At 60.5% G+C, this 20314-nt stretch overlaps 2 protein-coding genes across 2 annotated transcripts; one reads left to right on the top strand and one right to left on the bottom strand.

Annotated features, from left to right (window-relative positions):
- Positions 1-114: 114 nt before the first annotated feature.
- On the top strand, positions 115-15008 carry EPN1 (epsin 1). The gene is made up of 11 exons (XM_021682351.1): positions 115-357; positions 3098-3424; positions 7649-7898; positions 8872-8996; positions 9349-9423; positions 10002-10085; positions 11392-11677; positions 12317-12427; positions 12589-12672; positions 14002-14259; positions 14359-15008. Exons 2-11 carry the CDS (start codon positions 3197-3199, stop codon positions 14565-14567), a joined length of 1710 nt encoding a protein of 569 aa, XP_021538026.1. The 5' UTR covers positions 115-357; positions 3098-3196; the 3' UTR covers positions 14568-15008.
- Positions 15009-16049: 1041 nt separating this feature from the next.
- Positions 16050-20314, bottom strand: RFPL4A (ret finger protein like 4A). The gene is given in 5 exon segments (XM_021682297.2): positions 16050-16135; positions 18017-18517; positions 19866-20042; positions 20045-20083; positions 20086-20314. Coding segments are annotated over 5 exon segments (1032 nt in total).

Here is a 20314-nt window from a genome sequence, read left to right as displayed (position 1 = left end):
CAGGGCGGGCGGGCGGGGCTGCGGAAGCGGCGACCACGCAGGCTCCCTGCGGGAGGGTCGCCGGGTGCGGCGCGGAAGGCGGGGCGCGCCGCCACTTCCGCTTCCGGTCCGTCGCCTCCTTCGGTTGCTTCCCGTCTGCTCGGCGGCTCCCCTCCCCCGCCGGGCTCTCTGCGCCCCTCCCGGGCGCCGGGGCGGCGGGGCCGTCGGCGTGCGGCCCATCCGTGCGTCCGCGCGTGCGCCCGAGTGCGCCTCCGCGTCCGCTGCCCGCGGCCAGGCGCGCGCCCCGCGACACCGAGGCCGAGCGGGGGCAGGGGTCCGCCCGCCATGACCCCCCGGAGCCCGGCGTGAGGGGCCGAGGTGAGCGTGGGCCGGGGGCGCGGCGGGCCGGGGCGCTCGGGCGTCCGTCGCGTGTGGCCCCTCGGCTCAGCCCCGCGGCCTTTGTGTGTGTGTGCGGCCGGCCGGCGTTGGGCGCCTGCCGGCCTGCGCTCGGGCCTCGCTGCTGCCGGTGTCGGGGTCTGCCGGGGTCCGTGCGCCTGCCTGTGTCCGGTGTCGGCGCGCGGTGGTCGGGGTGACGGCGGTGTCCCTCTTCCTCTCTCTCCCTTCGGGCTCCCGCGACTGCAGTTCCCGGGGACCCTGGACACCGCTCTCCCCCCCGTTTCTCATTCATTGCCGTCCCCGCAAGCCCGGGCCCTCTGCGCGCGTGCGGGGCTTGGTTGGCCTGGGACGTGCCCCCTCCCGCAGGGCTTTGGGTCTCTGGTGCGGTGGTCTGGAGTCCGGCTCTGCAGTCAGGCCCACTGCTTGCCGGGTGACTTCTCAAGTCAGGGCTGTGCGTGTGTGTGGAGGTGGTCCTGGTGAAGCGCCCGGCGCCGTCTGGCTCTGCAGTCAGCTGCTGGGAGCTCCGGATTCCATTATTGCTCCCAGATTTCCCGTGCCACACCGAGTGTGTACTGTCAGTCCTTTGAACACTCCTTGGAGAATTTTGCCCCATCGTTGCTCTTTGTTTAACCTAGTACTTCTGCTGGAATTCGTTTATTTTGAAAAACTTGGTCCCATTCTAAGCAATCCCGGAAATTTTAGCTTGGGTGCCCTGTTGACTTTTTTTTTTAACGCGCTTTCGTACAGTTCCATAGCCTTAAAGCAGGGCATCTTCTGATACCAGCCTTTTGGAAAAATGCTCTTTGCCTCTGATGATAAGGGGCGGGCAGCTTTATTGAGCTACTATCTGTGGGGCAGGGTGCCAAGCACTCTATGTACTCATTTTATTTAATCACCAAGCCTGCCAGGTAGGAATTCTTTCCTTCAGGTCAGAGTCTTACAAACTGAATCTCAAGGAGGTTGCCCTGTTGGTAGCTCCTGGCCAGGATTTGGGCCCAGGTTTCATGTGTTCTGTATTCTTAGTTTTTTTCTGCACATTTGTAGCATCAGGTTGTTGTCTATTCGTTCAGGGTCTCAGTCTTTGCTCTTGGTCGTCTGCCTCACTGTCTACCGAGTCTCTGTCTCCTGTGACTTCTGCTCACCGTGTCTCTGGGTAGCTTCTCTCTCTCCCGTCATGTGTCTCGTTCCCGTTCCTCTGTGTCCTCTGTGTCGGTCCCATCAGCTCTTCATCTCAGTGTGTCTGGCTGGCCTGCTCGGCCCCCTGACCGTGTCTTTCTGGCTGTTCACGTGTGCCTTCAAGAGCCTGGCTCTCCAGCCTGAGTTCAGAGCTGGGGCCAGCTGCCTGTCCCAGGACTTAGGTAGGTTGTGGGAGGGCTCGTTGGCGTGGGTGTGGACTGTGGTGGTCAGAGTTGGCTCTGGAGCCAGGCCCGGGGAGTGGCTCTTCCTGTGCCTCAGTTTCCTCCGCTGTGAGGTGCTATGAATCATGGAGTTGGGAGGATTAATTGAGTCACTGTGTGTGAAGCTTGGGGAAGAATGCCCGGCACAGGGTAAGGGCCGTGTTGCTTGCTGTGAGCATCACCGTCTGCCTGGTTTCCGTCCTTTTGTTTCTTCCCATCGCCTTTCTCTCAGCACACGTTAGTTTAAAAGTGGAGTTTTGGCGTCCAGGCAACCACAGGTGGAGTCTGCGCTGCTGTGCTTGGTGCGTGACCTTGGCTGAGTTGTCCAGCTTCCACGAGCCCCTGCCTTCCCATTTAGAATGCTGCTGATGGTGTTGGATGAGATAATGGGCATCTCTTGGTCAGCGAGCACCTGGCATGCAGCTGGGACCCCGGCAGCAGCTGTGCTAGCCCTTATCTCTCCTTCCCTGAGCCTCCAGCTCCCCCACCCTTGGGACGCCTTGTCCCCCTGGCATTGCCCGCCTCCCGCCTGCCTCTTTGTTCCCTTTATGGTCTCCTTGTGTGTCCTTGTTTCTGCCTCAGATTGTGCCTGGTCCACTCCTGCTCCAGAGGTCTTTCCTGCCTTCCCTCCTTCTCTTCCTTCCAGCGGTTTATTGAATGGCTCTTCTGGGGCAGCTGCTCTGATGGGAAAATTCGTGTCCATACAGACATGGTTTCTGTCCCCATGGGGCTCGTGGGTCGGCCTTAGCCACAGAGTCAAGACAGACGAGTATATAATCACGAGGATGCCTCAGTCTACCCGTGGGGCCCCTGGGGAACAATGACCACGGTGTTTGGGTGTGTAAAATCTGGGAAGCTTAAACAGAGTTCTCAGGGTGAGTGGGCGTGATCTGGGTAGTGAGGGAGAGGAAGAGCAGGGTGACCGTCTCATGACCGCCCGTGTTCATAGTGCATTTCCCACGCACCGGGTTCTCTCAGCTCCCTGGGTTACAGAACGAAACCCCAGTTTTTAGGAGGAAAACTGAGGTGCAGGATTTCCTGGCCCACCCAGGGCAACAGGGTAGGACGTGCTGCACTGAGGTGCTGCCGACCTGTGATCCCTCACTGCACACACTGCCTTCCTGCCTCACTGAGCAGGGCCCCCAAGCAGGAAGGAGCTGGGCATATTTGAGGAACTGAAAGATGGACTGGGTGACTAAGATGGGGGTTAATGAGGACCAGAGCCTTCTAGGCCCCAGGGGCAGTGGGGAACCCCACGAGGGTGTGGGTTCAGGCTGGGCAGCCCCAGGTCCCGCTTGTATTTCCAAAGGGCCTTTCCTTCTCAGATGCGGTGACCCACCAGCTCCTGCCGCTGTCGTCTTCCTCGAGTCACTCCATCTCGCCACACCCCGGGGGGCCCAGCACCCTCGCCACCACCCGCCACCATGTCGACCTCGTCGCTGCGGCGCCAGATGAAGAACATAGTCCACAACTACTCAGAGGCCGAGATCAAGGTCCGAGAAGCCACGAGCAACGACCCCTGGGGCCCATCCAGTTCCCTAATGTCTGAGATCGCTGACCTAACCTACAATGTCGTCGCCTTCTCCGAGATCATGAGCATGATCTGGAAGCGGCTCAATGACCATGGCAAGAACTGGAGGCACGTCTACAAGGTCAGTGCCCGGGCCTGTAGCGGGCCCTCACGTGCACACGATTGCGTGGGTGGGCGCAGGGCTCAGGTGGGGGTGCCACCGGGCCCACCTTCCCCGTGTTGCGGAGGAGCTGGGGTTCTAGGTCTTTATGTGCGGTCTCTCTCCCTTCGTCCCTCTTCTCATTTAATGAAGGTAACAGACACGAGAGCTTGAGAACGTTGAGTCTTAGGACTTCAAATTCTTTTTGAAAACATGGTACATTGACGAGCTTCGTCCACGTAGAAGGCCGAAGCGGGTGCCCAGTGTTCGTCCCTCTGTGTGCCCGGAGCCCAGTTTCCTCTCAGAGGCAGCTGGTGTCCCCAGCGTTTGTGTTCTCCTTCAGGTGTGTGTGGATGTCCACAGGCACCAGGGAATTCTGGGAGCCGTGGGGCTGTTGTGTGTCAGCTCTGGTTATGTTGTCGTAGGCGATTATCAGAACTCAGAGCTGCACGTGAGAACTGGTGCATTTTATCATATGTAAACTACCCCCGGTTTTAAAAAGGAAAATGGGCCTATGTCTTAGAGATCGTTTCTTGTCAAAATATGGATTTGTCACCTTTTTTCCTTCTTTCCTTTGTTCCTTCCGTCCTTTTCTCTGCTCTTCCTTCCTTCCCTTTTTTAACAACTGCTGGTTACTTGGTGTTGAATTTTTAAGTGGTCTGTGGTGTTTTGCTTTTGTTAACAAGACTGCCACGAGTAGCCTTGTATATTTGTCATCCTCTGGACCTGGAATTTCTGGGTCAAGGGACACATGCACGTGTCATTTGGAGAAACGTGGACAGAATGCCCTCCACAGGAATCCTTTTGCTGGTCCCTAGTGATGTGTGCATGTGTCCTCATCTAGTGACCAGACAAGACTACAGGCTGTGGTCAAGGGGAACGTGTCTTTGGGCAACACTCAGTGAGCAGTTTTTCCATTTTCTGGCCTGGGTCCTGGTATCCTCCCTTTGGGTCAAGAAGTGGCAGTGGGCACAGGCTGGGGCAGATGGCCAGGTCCCACTCCTGGCAGTGAGGCTCAGACCAGCCTGTGGACCTCCTTCTGTGTGAGCTGGAGCGAGGTTCAGCCGTGTTGGCGAGTCCTCTTGCTGCCGTTTCTTCAGTGAACGTTGGCGGAGGGTCTGCTCTATGTGTGGCCGTGGACGAGGCAGATGAAGCTCCTGGCCCCATGGACTCCAGCTGGGGCCTCTGCCGGCCGGGCTCTCCGTCCCTCACCGGCACGGTAGCTCCCTCATTTCCCTTGGGCCTGGAAATGCTCTGGCTCGTTTTCACGCCCATCCCGACAAACCCGGGTTGGGTTCTCATTCCCGTGGACTCTGTGCTGGGTCAGTTATGTTGCTGTTTGTTGTGAAGGACTGGGTGGCGTTTGTCTAGCTGAGAATCAGGGAAAGGGTGAGGGGTATGGGTGAGCCTTCGTGTGGAGGCGAAGGGAGGAGAAGCTTGGTGGGGCTCATGGACCGTATGCGAGGGGAGGTGAGTCCTGAGGGGCCCTGACTGCAGCTGGAGACACGCAGCTGTGGGCACAGAATCCCCGAGAAGTACTTTCCTGTACCCACTTTTTAGGTGGGGACGTGGAGGCATGAGGAGGCTCGGGGCTGCCCAGAGGGCAGGGGGAAAGGAGTCCCGGAGCCCGTTCTGACTCAGCTGTCACCTCTCTGCTCTGAGGAATCAGGGTCTCAAGTTTTATTTCTTTTTTTTTTTTTTTTAAACATTTCATTTATTTATTTGACAGAGAGAGACACAGCGAGAGAGGGAACACAAGCAGGGAGAGTGGGAGAGGGAGAAGCAGGCTTTCCGCTGAGCAGGGAGCCCGATGTGGGGCTCGATCCCAGGACCCTGGGATCATGATCTGAGCCGAAGGCAGACGCTAACGACTGAGCCACCCAGGTGCCCCAGCTTTATTTTTTCAAATAAGTGTGGAAATATTTTAATAAGTTTATATCGTTTTTATTTTTAAGAAATACATATTTTTAAGAAATTTACCTTTTTTTTTTCAAATAAGTGTGGAAATATTTATTTGTTTTTTAAAGATCTTATTTATTTATTTGACAGAGACACAGCGAGAGAGGGAACACAAGCAGGGGGAGAGGGAGAGGGAGAAGCAGGCTTCCCGCGGAGCAGGGAGCCCGATGCGGGGCTCGATCCCAGGACCCTGGGACCATGACCTGAGCCGAAGGCAGACACTTAACGACTGAGCCACCCAGGCGCCCCTCAAGTTTTATTTTTTAAACCAGAGGTCAACGCACGACGGCCCACGGGTCGAATCTGGCCTGCCGCCCATGTTTGTAAAGCCTGTGGGTGCGGCCAGGCCCGTGCGTCTGCAGCTGCCTCCCTCTGAGGCACAGAGCTGAGTGGTCAGCACAGGGGCCGTGTGGCCTGAAAAGCTGGGTTATTGATCACCTGGGCCCTTCAGAGGAAGTTTGCTGGTCCCTGTTTTAGACGCTCGTATGCTGATCCGTCCGCCATCCGTGAGCAAGCAGTTTTGAAAATTAACAGGGACTGTTGAGTTGTCCTGTTGCTTGCTTTTGAGAAAACGTTCACATTTGCTGTTGCGGTTCCCGTCGTGAGCGTGCGACCCGGCAGCTCTCACACGTGCACACACCTGTGAGGCCAGCACCCAGATGGAGATGGAGGGTGTCCCCGTCCCCCCCAGGCCTGCTCACGCACCCTTCCCCCAGAAGCATCCTGCCCTGTCTCCTGTCTGCTAGGCTGGTTCTAGAACTTCCCATGGGCTCATGCACATGGTCCTCTGTGTCTGCTGCATCTGGGAGGTTTCTTTAGTTATCTTGCTGTGTGTGCTGCTTCCATCCCATGAGCACGCTGTGCATCCTCCGTGTGCATTTGACCCTTGACGGGTGTTTGGGTTATTTCCGGGTTCCCTGTCTCTCTAACCGCACTCACTGCCAAGCTCTCCAGAGCCCTGGAAACGGGTTCTTCCAATTTGTTGGGTGCGAGTCCCATCCCGGACGGAGGCGAGACCGTCTGTTTGTGTCACGTAGGGTGACTGACCTGCCGGGAGGCGTGTGTTGTGTGTGCAGCCATGGTCGTCCCAGCAGAGCTGGCCCAGGGTGCGCCAAGCCTGCCTGCCCTCCATGCCCGGCGCGGTCTGCTGCTTTCTTTCTGCCGTGATGCCGAAACACCTCGAGGGCTGGTTAAAGACTCACCTCTGATTACTGTTGACACACCTTCAGGCAGCCGGCCAGCTCCAGGTCCGGCTCCCGTGGACGGTGGGGAGTTACTCATGACCCACAGCGGGGTCCCCGGCACATCTCGTAGCTGCTGAGCCAGCTCAGCCCCAATGGCCGGGGCCTCCCTCTGTTGTTCGGCTGTGCTCTGGGCGGCTGTCGGGGGCACTCTGAGGTGCATTGTTGTCTGAGGACTGGCGCTTTTTGCTCCCGTTTAACTTTGCCTTGTCGGGAAGGGAATTTGTCCTCCGCCCTGGAATGCCGCGGCTGTCGCGGGGTGTCCTGCTGCCCTGCAGAGAGCGGGGCCTGAGCACACCCTGCCGCTTGGCGCCTCCCGCCCTCCCGCCGATTCGGGGGTGGGGGGAGTCGCCTCCTCGTCATCCTGAGTTGTGAAGTCTTCGGCAGGAAGGGTGATGCTTTCCAGACTCTCGGACGGTAGAGAAAGTGGTGTGCGGGCCCCTGGCCCGGGCTGCTCTGGGCGATAAACAAGCGTGTCTTTGTGGCTGTGCTGCTTTGGGTTTTCCTCTTAGAGAAGTCGAGCGGGGTCTGCACCCCTGTGGGAAGTCCAGGTGAGGCTGCAGGGGCTGCCGTTCCCGTCTTTCTACCAGACATGTGTAGACGCCGTGCCGCACGAGTCACCCTCGGGAAGCGTGCAGTGCCGGGGCATCGAGCGTGTTCCCGGGCGGTGCGGCTTTCCCTGCCGCCTACGTCCAGAGCGTTTTTGTCACCCTGAACACAAACCCCATATCCGTTAAGGATCCCCCAGCTCCTGGCGGCCGTGAACCCCCTTCCTCTGTGGGTGGGCCTGGCGAGGACGTTCCGTGTGAGCACAGCCATGTGCCGCGCGCTCTTTGGAGTCTGGCTGCTTTCATGCAGCACCGCGTCTTCGGGGTCGTCCCGGCAGGTGGCCGCTCGTGGCTGTGCTCTGTTCTTCCTCGCGCTGTGTGGGGTCCGCCGTGTGGGTTGGTGCTGGGACTGGGGTCCCGGCGGCCGTGTGAGCGACCGGTGTGCCCCCGCCCCGAAGGCCATGACGCTGATGGAGTACCTCATCAAGACCGGCTCGGAGCGTGTGTCACAGCAATGCAAGGAGAACATGTACGCCGTGCAGACGCTGAAGGACTTCCAGTACGTGGACCGTGACGGCAAGGACCAGGGCGTGAACGTGCGCGAGAAGGCCAAACAGCTGGTGGCCCTGCTGCGTGACGAGGACCGGCTGCGGGAGGAGCGCGCCCACGCGCTCAAGACCAAGGAGAAGCTGGCGCAGACCGCCACCGGTGAGGCCGCCGCCCCCAGGAGGTCCCTCCCAGCCTACCCGCCCCTTCTTCTCCAAGCCCCTGGTGGCCTCCTTGCTGGGCACCCCATGCCCAGCCGCCGAGCCCTCTCGCTCCCTCTGCTGCCTGGCCAGGCGGGCCGGAGTTCCAGATTCAGGCCCTCCCCTCCCATGACGGTCCTCCCCTGTCCCGTCCCCCTCACTGTAGGGCCCGAGAGCCGAGAACCTTTGTGTTCACGCAGAAATGTTGACCAAGAGCCACCTCAGGGCCCGGGGGTGCCCCTGCCTGCAACCTGGGCCCTGGAGCTGCCAGCTGGGTTTGCCCACGGGCCCGCCTGAGGGCACTCAGTGCCTGAGACCAAGCGCACGGGACTTGGAGGGGGCTGCCTAGGGTTGGGGGTTCGGGTCGGCTCTCTGAGGGGCCCGTGCGTGCCAGTACCAGAGCAGGCCAGCTGGGATGAGCAGGCGGGCGGCTCCCCCCAGCTCAGCTGGTCCTCTGCCTGCGTTAGGCCCCCGCGCCCTGTCCGTCCCTCCTTCCAGATGGTCATCCCCCTTCCCATTCTCTGCCTCCCTTCCTTCACTGCTGCCCCTCACCCCTCGCGTCAGCCACAGCCAGGAAGAGGTTGGGGGCTGAGGATGCGGGCGCAGTTGTTCCCCGAACGCCCAGCTGGTCCTGCTGTACAGTTCTCCAGCAGCCCTGGAAATGCAGGCCGCTGGACGTGCTGGGAGCTTTGTGGGAGCCGGGATGAAGGACCTGTGTGTCCCCCACCCGCCCCGGGCTCTGGGCCAGGCCCCAGGCGTGCAGTGTGGGAATCTGGGTCGTGGGCTCCGAGGCTCCCAAACTTCCTCCCTCTCTCCTGGCGGGCTCTTGCTCTCGGGCCAGCAGGGCTTCTGGGGGCGGTGGAGGCCCGCCGTCCGGGCTGCGGGGCCCCCTTCCCCTTCTGCACCGGGGTCTCAGCTGATTCTCCCCACGGCAGCCTCCTCAGCAGCGGTGGGCTCTGGGCCCCCGCCCGAGGCGGAGCAGGCGTGGCCACAGAGCAGCGGGGAGGAGGAGTTGCAGCTGCAGCTGGCCCTGGCCATGAGCAAGGAGGAGGCCGACCAGGTGCCGGGCGGGCTGGGGGGGGCGCGGCAGGGGTTTGCCTTTGGTTCTGCCATCCCATCTCCATCCTTCGCCCCGCAGCTCCTGAGGGCTGCTGCTCGGTCTTCCCCCCGCCCTGCCTCTCTGGTCTGTCCGCTGCTCCCCTCTGCTCGCCCTCTGACCTCGTCCTGAGAATTCTTGTTCTTTCTGCGTGGATGCCTGTCTCTGTCTCCTGTCTGTGAGCTGTCCGTGGCTCTATCCGTCCCTGGCTCCCCTCCGTTGCTCTGTGTGTGTGTGTCTTTCCTCTTCTCCCTCCTTCCTTCTCTCCCCCCATCTCGTGTCCCGCCCCGGCCCCTTCACGCTCTCTCTCCCCCAGCCCCCGTCCTGCGGCCCCGAGGACGACGTCCAGCTCCAGCTGGCCCTTAGTTTGAGCCGAGAGGAGCACGACAAGGTCAGAGCAGCCTCCCTACCCTCCGTAGGGTTCCCCTCAGACCCTCCTCAGGTCCCCGCTTCCTTGCCCCTCCTTTCCCCACCCCAGCCCCATCCCTAGTCTACACACGTTCTGCCGAAGCATTTCCAGCTGGGAGACCTTTGTCAGACGGATTCTCAGACGGGTGCAGTCTCAGCAGGTGAAGCAGATGCCTCGTAGCTGCTCCGGGTGGTGAGGGAGCCCTTCCCTCACCCTCCGGCACAGCCCAGGGCTTGGTCACCTCCACCCAGCACAGCAGACGCCACAGACTCAGGCATCTGGCGGGAGGGCCCGTCCTCCCCGGGGCCCCATGCTTCCCAAGCTTGTCGGAGCCGTGCCGGGCCAGGCCCATCTCCCGCACACCACCCCTGTGTCCCCATCCCCTAGACCGCACGTTGTTCCCCGTCCCCCCTCCCCACACATTGTCCACATCCCATTTTAATTTTGTCACTTTGGTCTGGGTGGGAGAGGGTCATTGGGGGCCGTGCAGTTGGGCGGGGGGCAGTCCTGCCGCTCACATTCTGACCCTCCCTTGCCACCTGCTTCCGTGACCCGAACAGGAAGAGCGGATCCGCCGTGGGGACGACCTGAGGCTGCAGATGGCCATAGAGGAGAGCAGGAGGGAGACCGGCGGCCAGGAGGAGGTGAGCACGGGCAGGCCGCCCCGCTCTCCATGCGCTCCGGGGACTCGGGCAGGGCACCAGGCGGCGGCTGCTGCAGGTAACTGTCTTCTCACGGAGATGCGTGGAGACCTGGAGACCGGAAGGCACTTGGTCAGTGCCCGGAGCACAGAGCGCTCTAGGTGTGACTTCCGTCTGTCTCTGCCGTGGGAGACTCCGCTGCTGCTGGTCAGTCCTTGTCACTGAGCAGCCTGATCATGTGAGAAGGGGATGGCGTAGAGCTCCTGCACGCTCACGTTGTCTGGGGCACCTCCTCAGTGTCCGCCCACACCCCGGACTCCGAGGGTCGGTGGGTGAGCGAGACCAGTCTGGTCCCCAACCTTCTGGGCCTCCAGTCCCCCTGGTGGAGACAGATGACGTTTGGTGGTGGTTCAGTTTCTGCCGCTTCAACCCTTCTCTTGGCTCTGAGGGTGGACGGGTTTCCTCCTCATGTCAGGGCCACGGTCACTCACGTGGCTGGGGCATCCAAGCTGGCCTCTTGTGTGGCATCCACAGGGGGGTGGGTCATGGGGCTAGCTCCGATCAGAGGGTGTAGACACCCTCCTGATGGGCATGGGGCAGCTCTTGGTGGAAAAGCCTGCTCACGCCGGCTTCGGCCAAAGGGTCTCCCTGATGCCTGACAGCTCAGAATGTCGGTCCCAGCACCTGCTGCTTTTGTCCTGTGGGGACGGGAGATGTGCGCCTTTGCATCCAGAGACACCAGGGGCTCTGGTTGGCTGGGTTCACCCCCAGGACAAGGGGAGGTTGTATGCACACGCGTGTATGTTGGTCACGTGAGGCACTGGAGGCCTGCAGCGTGCAGTGATGTGGGACGGGTGCTGGGCCTCAGCCAGGACCGTTCAGGGGGGCCTGTGATGACCCGAGACTCAGGGTGGGCGCCCCAGGGCAGACCTCCCAGAGTGCGTGGGGAGTGCACAGGCAGGGCTGGGAGGAGCGGCTTTGGGCTTTGGCCTCTGTTCTCGTTCCGGGTGGGAACTGGGGAGTGGATGGAGGGATGGGGGCAGGACCAGGTGGGACTCTTGGATTTGGTGCTGGGCTGGGTTGGGCTGGGGTGGTGGGGGAGCGGACAGAGCGGGGGCGGGGTGGGAATGGGAGGTGGGGAGGCTGCCTCCTCCTGTCTCACGGCCCCTGGTTGTCCCTCTGTGGCGGCCAACGCCTCGGCTCTCTCCTCTCTCTTGTTCGGCGGCCATCTCTCCTCCAGGTTCTCTTCCCAGTCCCCTGGCCTGGCCTGCTCGGACCTCATATGCTTTCTCTCCTTTGTTTCCTGCAGTCATCCCTCATGGATCTTGCTGACGTCTTCACGGCCCCAGCTCCACCGCCAGCCTCGGACCCTTGGGGGGGCCCAGCGCCCATGAGCGCCCCCACCTCGGACCCTTGGGGGGGTGCCCCTGTCCCTCCAGCTGCTGATCCCTGGGGTGGTCCAGCCCCTACACCAGCCTCTGGGGACCCTTGGAGGCCAGCTGCCCCTGCGGGGCCCCCGGTTGACCCTTGGGGTGGGACCCAGGCCCCTGCAGCTGGAGAGGGGCCCACGCCTGACCCATGGGGGAGCTCTGATGGTGAGTGCTGGCTGCCTGCTTGCTCCAGCCTCCACATCCAGTGTGCAGTGCGGGGCACACCCTGGGGCAGGGACACATACAGTCAAGCGGGTGACAGGCAGCTGGGGGGGGTCAGATAAGACAGCCCAGAGGAGGGTGGGTGAGGGAGCCTTGAAGGACAATGGGAAGGGCACCAGGGGGTGTCGGGCTGTGGAGAGGCTGCCAGGGTGGAGTCAGGGTGGGGTGTCTGGTGAGCCTGGGTACAGGCAGTCTGGGAAGGGGCCACATACCCCGTGGGGACTTCAGGGAGCTCTGGGGGCTTCGGGGTGGGGGTTGGGCACACCTAGGTGAGGCACACACCCAAGGCCCCTTACCCAGCTGGCGAGCTTCTTGGGGGCTTTCCAGAGGCCTCAAGGCTGAGGAGGGCTTTGCCAGGAAGGGACAGGTGGGCAAAGGCCCAGCAGCAGTGTACCACGGGTAGATCGTGGGCACCAGGCGGGAAGGGCTGGCTGGGGCTGCGCCCACCTGAAGCCTCTGGGATGTCCAGCTGCATCCCAGGACGCCCGGGACGGGGGGGGCTTCTGGGAGGGAGTGGGCCTACCTTCGTAGGTGACAAATCCTCCAACCACCAGCTTCTCACATGCCTCCTTCCTCACCCAGGTGGGGCCCCAGTTGGCGGACCCCCTGCCTCTGATCCCTGGGCTCCAGCCCCGGCCTTCTCAGACCCCTGGGGAGGGTCACCTGCCAAGCCCAGCACCAATGGCACTGCAGGTACTGGGGGGGCTCTGGGGTCAGGCTGCGGGGGCCTGAGAGAGAGAGTGTGTGTGTGTGTGCAGGTGAGCGTGAGGTGTCTGCTCTAGGGTGCTGGGGGGCAGGGGGAGTGGGAGGCTGGTCCCCTCGACCAGCTGAGCTGACATCCTGAGCCCCTACAGCAGTGGGTTTTGACACGGAGCCTGATGAGTTTTCCGATTTTGACCGACTGCGCACAGCCCTGCCAACCTCCGGGAGCAGCACGGGTGAGCCGCCCCGCCCCCCCCGTGCCCCCCCCCCCGCCCCCGCCCCCGCCCCCGCCGTGCCCCCTGCCTGTGCCCCAGCCCCCCGCCCGCAGGCTCCTTGGCAGGCGGGCTTCTGAGTGAGGGCTTAAGCAGGGTGGATTGCAGCTCTGATGGTGAGTGCTTGTTGGTTTATCTTGGAAAAGAAAGCTTTAACTTTGTTTCCAGTAATTTTATATTTAGAGAAAAGTTGCAAGAATAGTACAAACAGTTCTTTTTCCGAGGCTTCCCCGCATAGTGATCTCTGAGTTCTCTGCCCCCTGGAACGTTTCTCTGCGTGTTTCTGAGGGCCCGGCTGGCCGTACCTGCATTACCAGCAGTGTGGTGACCACAAGGGGCCTCTGGCGAGTGTCCCCTTCCTGGCCTGCCCACAGCTGCCTCGGGGCCCAGTGCATCTTTCCCAGCAGGCGTCCCATCCACGGGGCACCTCGCCTTTGGGTGTCCTGGCTCCTGCGTTCCCTCCTCCTGGCCAGAGTCCAGGCTGGCTCTGTCCTCGATAGGAGACCCGTCCCTGCGAGCTGTCTGGAGGGCACGGGAGCCTCTCTTCCCACAGCAGTGGTGGTGCCTTCGTTCCCTTTCCTTGTTCATCTTTGAGTGACGTGGGCCTGCAGGAGGACGTGGGACTGGTGGGGCACCAGCAGTCCCCTCCCGTCCCCCCAGGCCCACCTTGGTTACTGTGCAGTCTGTAGTTGGCGTTCCTCTGGGCCTCTCCTCTCTCTGCACCAATTTGTGCATCTCCCGACGTCAGATAGGATTCCTGGGCGCCTGGGTGGCTCAGTTGGTTAAGCGACTGCCTTCGGCTCAGGTCATGATCCTGGAGTCCCGGGATCGAGTCCCGCATCGGGCTCCCTGCTCGGCGGGGAGTCTGCTGCTCCCTCTGACCACCCCCCCCCCCCACGTGCGCGCTCTCGCGCTCTCTCAAATAAATAAATAAAATCTTTAAAAAAAAAAAAAAGATAGGATTCCTTCCTGAATCTCTTTCTTTAAGGAAATCAGGTCAAGCTGACAGACGTTACCCAGGCTGCTGGGCTCCTGGGTGCCTGCCATTGTCTGTCCACCGTGAAGTTTCTGCTTGGGACTGTGGGACCGGTGGGGTTTTTGTGGGGCTATGTGAGCACCCCTCAAGTACTCTTGTCCCTTGGTGGCTCTCCCCAGCACTCTGCCCTGGAGGCCATGCACTGCTTTTCCTTGGACCCGCGTCCCTCCCTGGGCTCTGCCTCTCAGTACCACCGCCTCCCTGTTTGAGGCCCCCACTGTCCATCTTGCCCTGACCCCCTCTCTGGCTTCTTCTAGGGGAGCTGGAGCTGCTCGCCGGAGAGGTGCCTGCCCGCAGTCCTGGGGCGTTTGACATGAGTGGGGTCGGGGGCTCTCTGGCTGAGGCCGTGGGGGGCCCCCCACCCGCAGTTGCCCCAACACCACCACCGCCCACACGGAAGACACCAGAGTCATTCCTGGGGCCTAATGCAGCTCTCGTCGATCTGGACTCGCTGGTGAGCCGGCCGGGCCCCACGCCGCCAGGAGCCAAGGCCTCCAACCCCTTCCTGCCAAGCGGTGAGTGTGGGCCTCCCAGGCCGGTCCTGCCTGCTGACCTCCTCCCCAGGCAGACCCCTGACTCTGCTCTGCGTGTCTCTTCTCCTTTCTCTCCTGTAGGAGCCCCGACCACCGGCCCCTCCATCACCAACCCCTTCCAGCCCGCACCCCCTGCGACGCTCACGCTGAACCAGCTCCGGCTTAGCCCTGTGCCCCCGGTCCCTGGAGCACCACCAACATACATCTCTCCCCTTGGTGGGGGCCCTGGCCTGCCCCCCATGATGCCCCCAGGCCCCCCGGCCCCCAACACTAACCCCTTCCTCCTATAATCCAGGAGGGAGGGGGATTTGGCCTGGCCTGGCTTCCCCCATTTCTGCTCCCTGGGAGACCAGTGTTGTGAGTGCATGTGAAGCGGGGGACCCCCCGCCCCCACCCCAGCACCCTCTCCCTCCTGGGGCCCACTCACACTACACCCTCTTCCATGTCCCCCCACCCCACCTCCCTGGAGAGAAACTGGACATGGGGGATGGGGAGGGGTGCTGGCCAGAGGAGGACCCCTTTCCTGTGGCATTAGGGGAGGGACAGCTGGGGGTCCCCCCATCCATCCCCCTCCCTCCCAGCTGGTCCCTCAATCAGTGTTTGAGCCTCCTCGTCCCCATGCACACCCCTTGGTGAATCCTTGGTGATAATTTTGGCGACTTCGGGAATAAATGGCAATTCTCACGGGTGTGGCTCCCCCAAGTTCCCATCCGTGATTCATAGGACCCGTCACCTGGGGGGCCAGGGCTCCAACCTGGTTGCCTCTTCTCAGAAGCCTTTCTGTTCTGGGGGTAGGTGGGGGCTGTGTGGGTGCAGGGGGGGCGGTGCAGCCCACTTAGGGCTGGAGAGCTGATGGGGTTGTTGGATGGGGGTCAGGGGTCGTCCAGGGCTCGGTAAGCTGTTGGTGAGCCCTTGACAGCACTACCGTGCTGTGTCCCACCGGACGTGACCCCCACCGCGCGCACATCCCCCGTCCGGCCAGTGGTCCTGAGAAACGGGAGTCTGCTTCTGCTGGAGCCCAGGCCCCCCGGTGCCACCCATTTGCTGGGCCTGTGTTCTTCCTCCGCTGACCCGCCCCCGCTGGATCCCTCTCCCACGGTGATGAGGGCTGAGCGTCTCTCCCCAAGGAGGTGGCCCGCTTGAGAGGCTGTCTTGTGAGCCCCGAACAGCCATGGGGACGGGGGGCTGAGACAGGTGGCAGAGCAGGAGTGAGCTCAGGAGAAGGGCGGTGGGACTTCTGTCCCTGCTGTGGGGGGGGGGAGGGGGTGAGGGCAGGCTGACAGGCTCCCTCCTGCAGATGACTGTAGGGGTGGATGGAGGGAGGGGAGAGCGGCAGCCTCCCCATCCAGAGAAGGGAGTGCCTGGGGGCGCTGGAAGCTGGCCGGGAGTGTTTCTTGGGCTGACCCTGGAGAACGCGGCGCCGTTGCCGGGCTCGGGGCGCCCCATCGTGCTCTCCTGGAAGGCTGTGATGGTCCGCGCGTCCGCCCTTGTCACACACGAGAAGCACGGCCAAGCCCAGCAGCAGCGTGGTCACACATGCAGCTGCACAGCTTAGGGGTTTTCGGCATTAGCTCTCGGGCCTGCTCCTTTTCCGTCCTTCAGCGCGAGTACACCTGAGCTCCAAAGACCTTGTGTCCCGCACTCGTTCGTCTGTCCAGAATATGCTAGCCACCACTTCTCAGTAGAGTCCCCCATTCGTCCTGATCGCCTGCGCTTGTGACCCATCCCGACCTGAACGCTGAAGGAGCGCAGCCGTCTAATCTGTGCCTGCCTCACTGGTTCTCGTGGCTCTCCGCCGCGCTGCCCCGGCGGCCATTGTGGGTGCCTGTGGGGGTTCCACTGGGTGTGTCTGCAGGGGCTGAGGGCCGGAGGGGACAGGATGGCCCAGGGCTTGTCTGGGGGAGCGCCTGGGTCTGTGACGGGCGCGTGGCACTGGAGACGGAGGTCCTGCGCTGTGCGTCCAGCGCAGGACCCCAGCGCGCACCCCGCCCGCGCTCCCCTGCTCCCCAGCGCCTCAGTGCGTGTGCTTGCGCGGCCCACTGCTCCAATCTTTCGCGCGCGTTCCGTCTCCGCCTGTCTCAGCCAGCCTCCGCCTCGGCCTCACCTTCCCTCGAGAACTCGGTCTGCCTCTCCGTGCAGAATCCTCTCCTCCTGCTTGGGCCCCATGCCGCGCCGCCCTGCGCGTTGGACCCCATGCCCCTTGTGCGCTTTCGGGGTGCACACACCCTGCGCTGGGCTGTGAACCCGCCGGCAGTCAGCGCATGACGCCCCGACGCGGGTGGGCCAGCCAGGGCCTGGCCGCCTGCTGCTTTTTGTAAATAAAGTTTCATTGGAACACGGCCCCTTGTTTTCATATTGTCTATGGCAGCTTCCATCTACAAAGGCAGCAGGAAGTAGATATGGCAGACACCACATGGCCCGTGAGCCGAATGTATTTACTACCCGACTAAGAAGAGTTAGCTCCCTGCAACTCCTTGTCTTGGTGTCTGCAGGCCTGTCATGCCCCTGCCCCTGAGACAGCCACACACTCCCCAGGGGCGCTGTCTTTGCCATCCTTCGCCTCCTATTATTTCTCTGGTGTCATTCTGCTTTTAGGGCTAATTCTTTTTCATCACTCATGTATTTTAGTTTGCATATTTGTAATTTCAGAGGGCTCCATTTAACGATTGCTCCTTACAATGCACATTTTAGGGACGTTTTCAAGCACACAACTGAACGACAGTGTCATAATCTGCCTCCCAATCCCTTGAATGCCCGCGGGACTTGACGGTCAGTGTTCCTGGCTGGTCCTCCTCATCCGCAGCACCCTGGGAGCCCCCTCTGAGAACTGCACCGAGGCAGTCCCTTCTGCTGCTCGGGGACCTGCAAGCGTTTGCTCTCCAGGGGGGATGACCCACCGTGGCAGAAGTGCTCCTGTTACCTAGGAAGATTCTCACTGACCGTCTCCATGATCGGACAGATTGACCACATACAGAAGTTAAGCATGGTCCTTATTGGAAAGGGCTGGGTCCCATGCACATTCCCCCTGCCGGGGTGGCACACACAGTCCCCCCTGCAATGACACGCCCACCAGCCACTAGAGAACCCCCCCTGGGCTGACAGCCACCAGCTCACTCCCTTTACCCCACGGCCTGCAGGCCATGGCACAGTGATGAGGGGCAGGGACAGCTAGAGGGTGCCAGGCTGCAATCCCCCTTCAGTGGAAGCCACCCCCTGATTGCCCTGCCTGCCTTCTTCCTATATTCCAAATGCTGTGCACCAGAAAGGAATGTGTGCATTTCAGCCGTTGAGGGAAACTGAATACATACACACATATTTACTGTTTCCGTAGGTTTTGCTTACATAGTACCTAGAAAATCAATCTGTTCGGTCACATCCACGTTTTTATTTAGTTTATAATCTCCATCACACACGAAGTTAATCCTGCGGAAAATAAATACATTTGGAAATTGATCTGAAAATCCAGAACCCATTCACTGGAACAGAAATATGAAAAGTCCCAAAGAGAATGACTGTGGCGATACTTTATGTTTGAAAGGCACTGCTCCCTTGTGTAATTAGTGTTCGTGTTCGCCAGCTGTTCCATGCTTTTCTGCTGCCTGCTGCGCCGTCCACGTAACAAGCAGGAAAGGTCCCAGCTGCGGCTCTGAGCACACGGGGATTCTCTAGAAACTTTGTTCTGTATCAGAGCCCACTGGAGCTGGACTCATCACAGGACAGATTCTCAGGAAGCCTTGACCATCCATGATGGGATCCGAAAGAGCAAAAAACGGACGCAGTGTCTCCACAGCAGGAATTTCAGTGAAGGTGAAAATATGGGATCCATCGCTAATGTGATAAAAGGAAACGGTGCCAAAATTCATGTACAGGAAAATCCCTAGTCGGTGTAACCGGGGGCTCCCCGAGAGAACGGTCACAGGCATGGTGCTGGCTTGGAAGAGCTCTCCTTTTCTCAAGCCCACCGTCCAGAAGCCAAGTTCTGCGGACAGTAGAATTGGCCCTTGTCAATTCGCAGAGTCTCTGCAAACACCCACATCCCATTCCTTGCTTGTCCCCACGTCCACCTCCCAGTAGTGGCGGCCAGAGGGGAGCCGAGGGGAGCCCAGGGCACACAGGGCATAGTTGAATCTTTCGGCTCGGGCTCTCCGGTTCTGTTTGGAATACCCACAGCGGACACTCCTCAGGTCCTCAGAAACGATGAGGTAGTGGTTGGCGGTGTCAACATCCAGGGTCACCTCCACTGTGGAGGGAAAACAAGCCAATCAGCAAACACGTGCTCGATGGCACTCTGCACATCTGCTGCAAAGGCCCCGGTGTCTCGCCTGCCTTCACGTCTTCACCCTGTGCTTCCTCCCTGATCAGAATTTCCCTGGCCCCTGATGTGGTCGACTGTAGAGAGAGAATGATTATAATCAGAACTAGTCCCTCTGACCCCTACTAGGTGTTTTCTTCACATTAAGTTCTCTAATTATTTGATTAAAGATGCTTCTTCCTTTGGCACAGATCATACATGAAGAGACCATGACTGTTGTTTGTTCTCAAAATTATTATGCAAACCACATATTCCATTGACATACAGTCACCAAATGAATATGTGAATGATGGCAACTTAATCTTAGAACGTTAAATATGGAAGTTTTTCACGTCTTCTTGCCAATTACCTTCTTCCTTTACTGCTGTTAACAGGCAAACGCATCCCAGACCTTTGATTCCTGGGGTTGTAAACACACAAAAGAAGTAAGGCTGGGGGTCCTGAGAGGAGCTGGGTGACAGTCCAGGCAGAGGAAGGGGCTCCGTGGACAGGAGTGGGGATGTGCTGGGGTCTGGCAGCAACTTAGATGCAGGGCATGGCTCAGAGGGGTGGGGAGATTCCATGCCATGGGGACTGTGTGTGCTGCCTACATCTGTGGCCCCTGATCAGGAGGCTTCCTAAGGGGACCATGCGGACGGAGCCAACACAGCTCGGAAACAAACCCTCTGGACCAAAGACCAGCTGTTTCACTTGGCGCCCTGACATACAGCTGTTTGGAAGATGCTCAGACTGTCTCACCATCACAGGGGACTTGACCAGACTTGTCATGTTTCTGGGACAGGGCTCGCCATCCCAAATTCGAGGTGCATGGAGCTACACTCAGAACACAAAGCCACCCCTGTCCTTCACAAAGACACTGGGGACCACAGTGCCCACCACAGCACACTGCTCACACCCCATTCACACCAAGGGCCACACCGCTCCTCAGGACCCATCATAGGAGAGCCGGGACAGAGCCAGAAGGAGCAAGGACTCGACCCCGCTCCAGGCAGCCTGGGAGGTCCCGCCTGGCATCCTGGCTTGAGCCGGTGAGAAGTGCTGGGGAACTGGGAGAACTCACCCTAACTCGGAGTTGTGAGAGAGTCAGGCATGATTTCTCTTAGGTGCAGGTCCGAGGCGGAAGCTTATTTTCTTACAGATGGTTCTAATCTATACTTCTAGGTAAGAACAGCTGTGGCTTGCAAAGATAAACATTTCAGCTCATGCCCTTGTGTGTGGAGAGTTGTAGGCAAGTTACCTTTTCCAGGGCTCTTTAGGGGTCGGGGGCAGGCCATACCTTGGAACTTGCGCATCTTCGGGTTCATCTGCAGAACGGCTGTCAGCTGGGGCTCCAACGCCTTGATCCTCGAAACCAGCCTCCCAAGATGGGTACCGGGCCTGAGGTCCTTCTTCTGAGAGACCACGGAGCGGGAGGGGCACAAGAGACCCTCCCCTCGGGGCTCCTTCCGCAGGACTCGGTGCAGCGGAGGCAGCCGACAAAGCCACACTGCAGGTAACGGGCATCTCCAGGTGATTCAGACACACCGGACATCTGCTTCTTTCTTTAAAGTGTCCGGCCGTGGCCACTGTTGGGGAAGATGCGCAGAGGGGACTTCGCGAGAGCCGGACGGGGACCAGGCCTCGGGCCGCTTTCACCTGGGCGCGGGGTCCCGGAGGCCCTGCGTGCAGACAGGACTCGCGGCTTCTGATACTCAAAATGCTGGTTGGCGCAAGGACCCCACCCAT

Source organism: Neomonachus schauinslandi, chromosome 16, assembly GCF_002201575.2.
Source record: "Neomonachus schauinslandi chromosome 16, ASM220157v2, whole genome shotgun sequence".
In the NCBI taxonomy this organism is placed as follows: Eukaryota; Metazoa; Chordata; class Mammalia; order Carnivora; family Phocidae; genus Neomonachus; species Neomonachus schauinslandi.
Note: the sequence above shows the minus strand (reverse complement) of the source record. Positions and strands in the feature narration are given on the sequence as shown.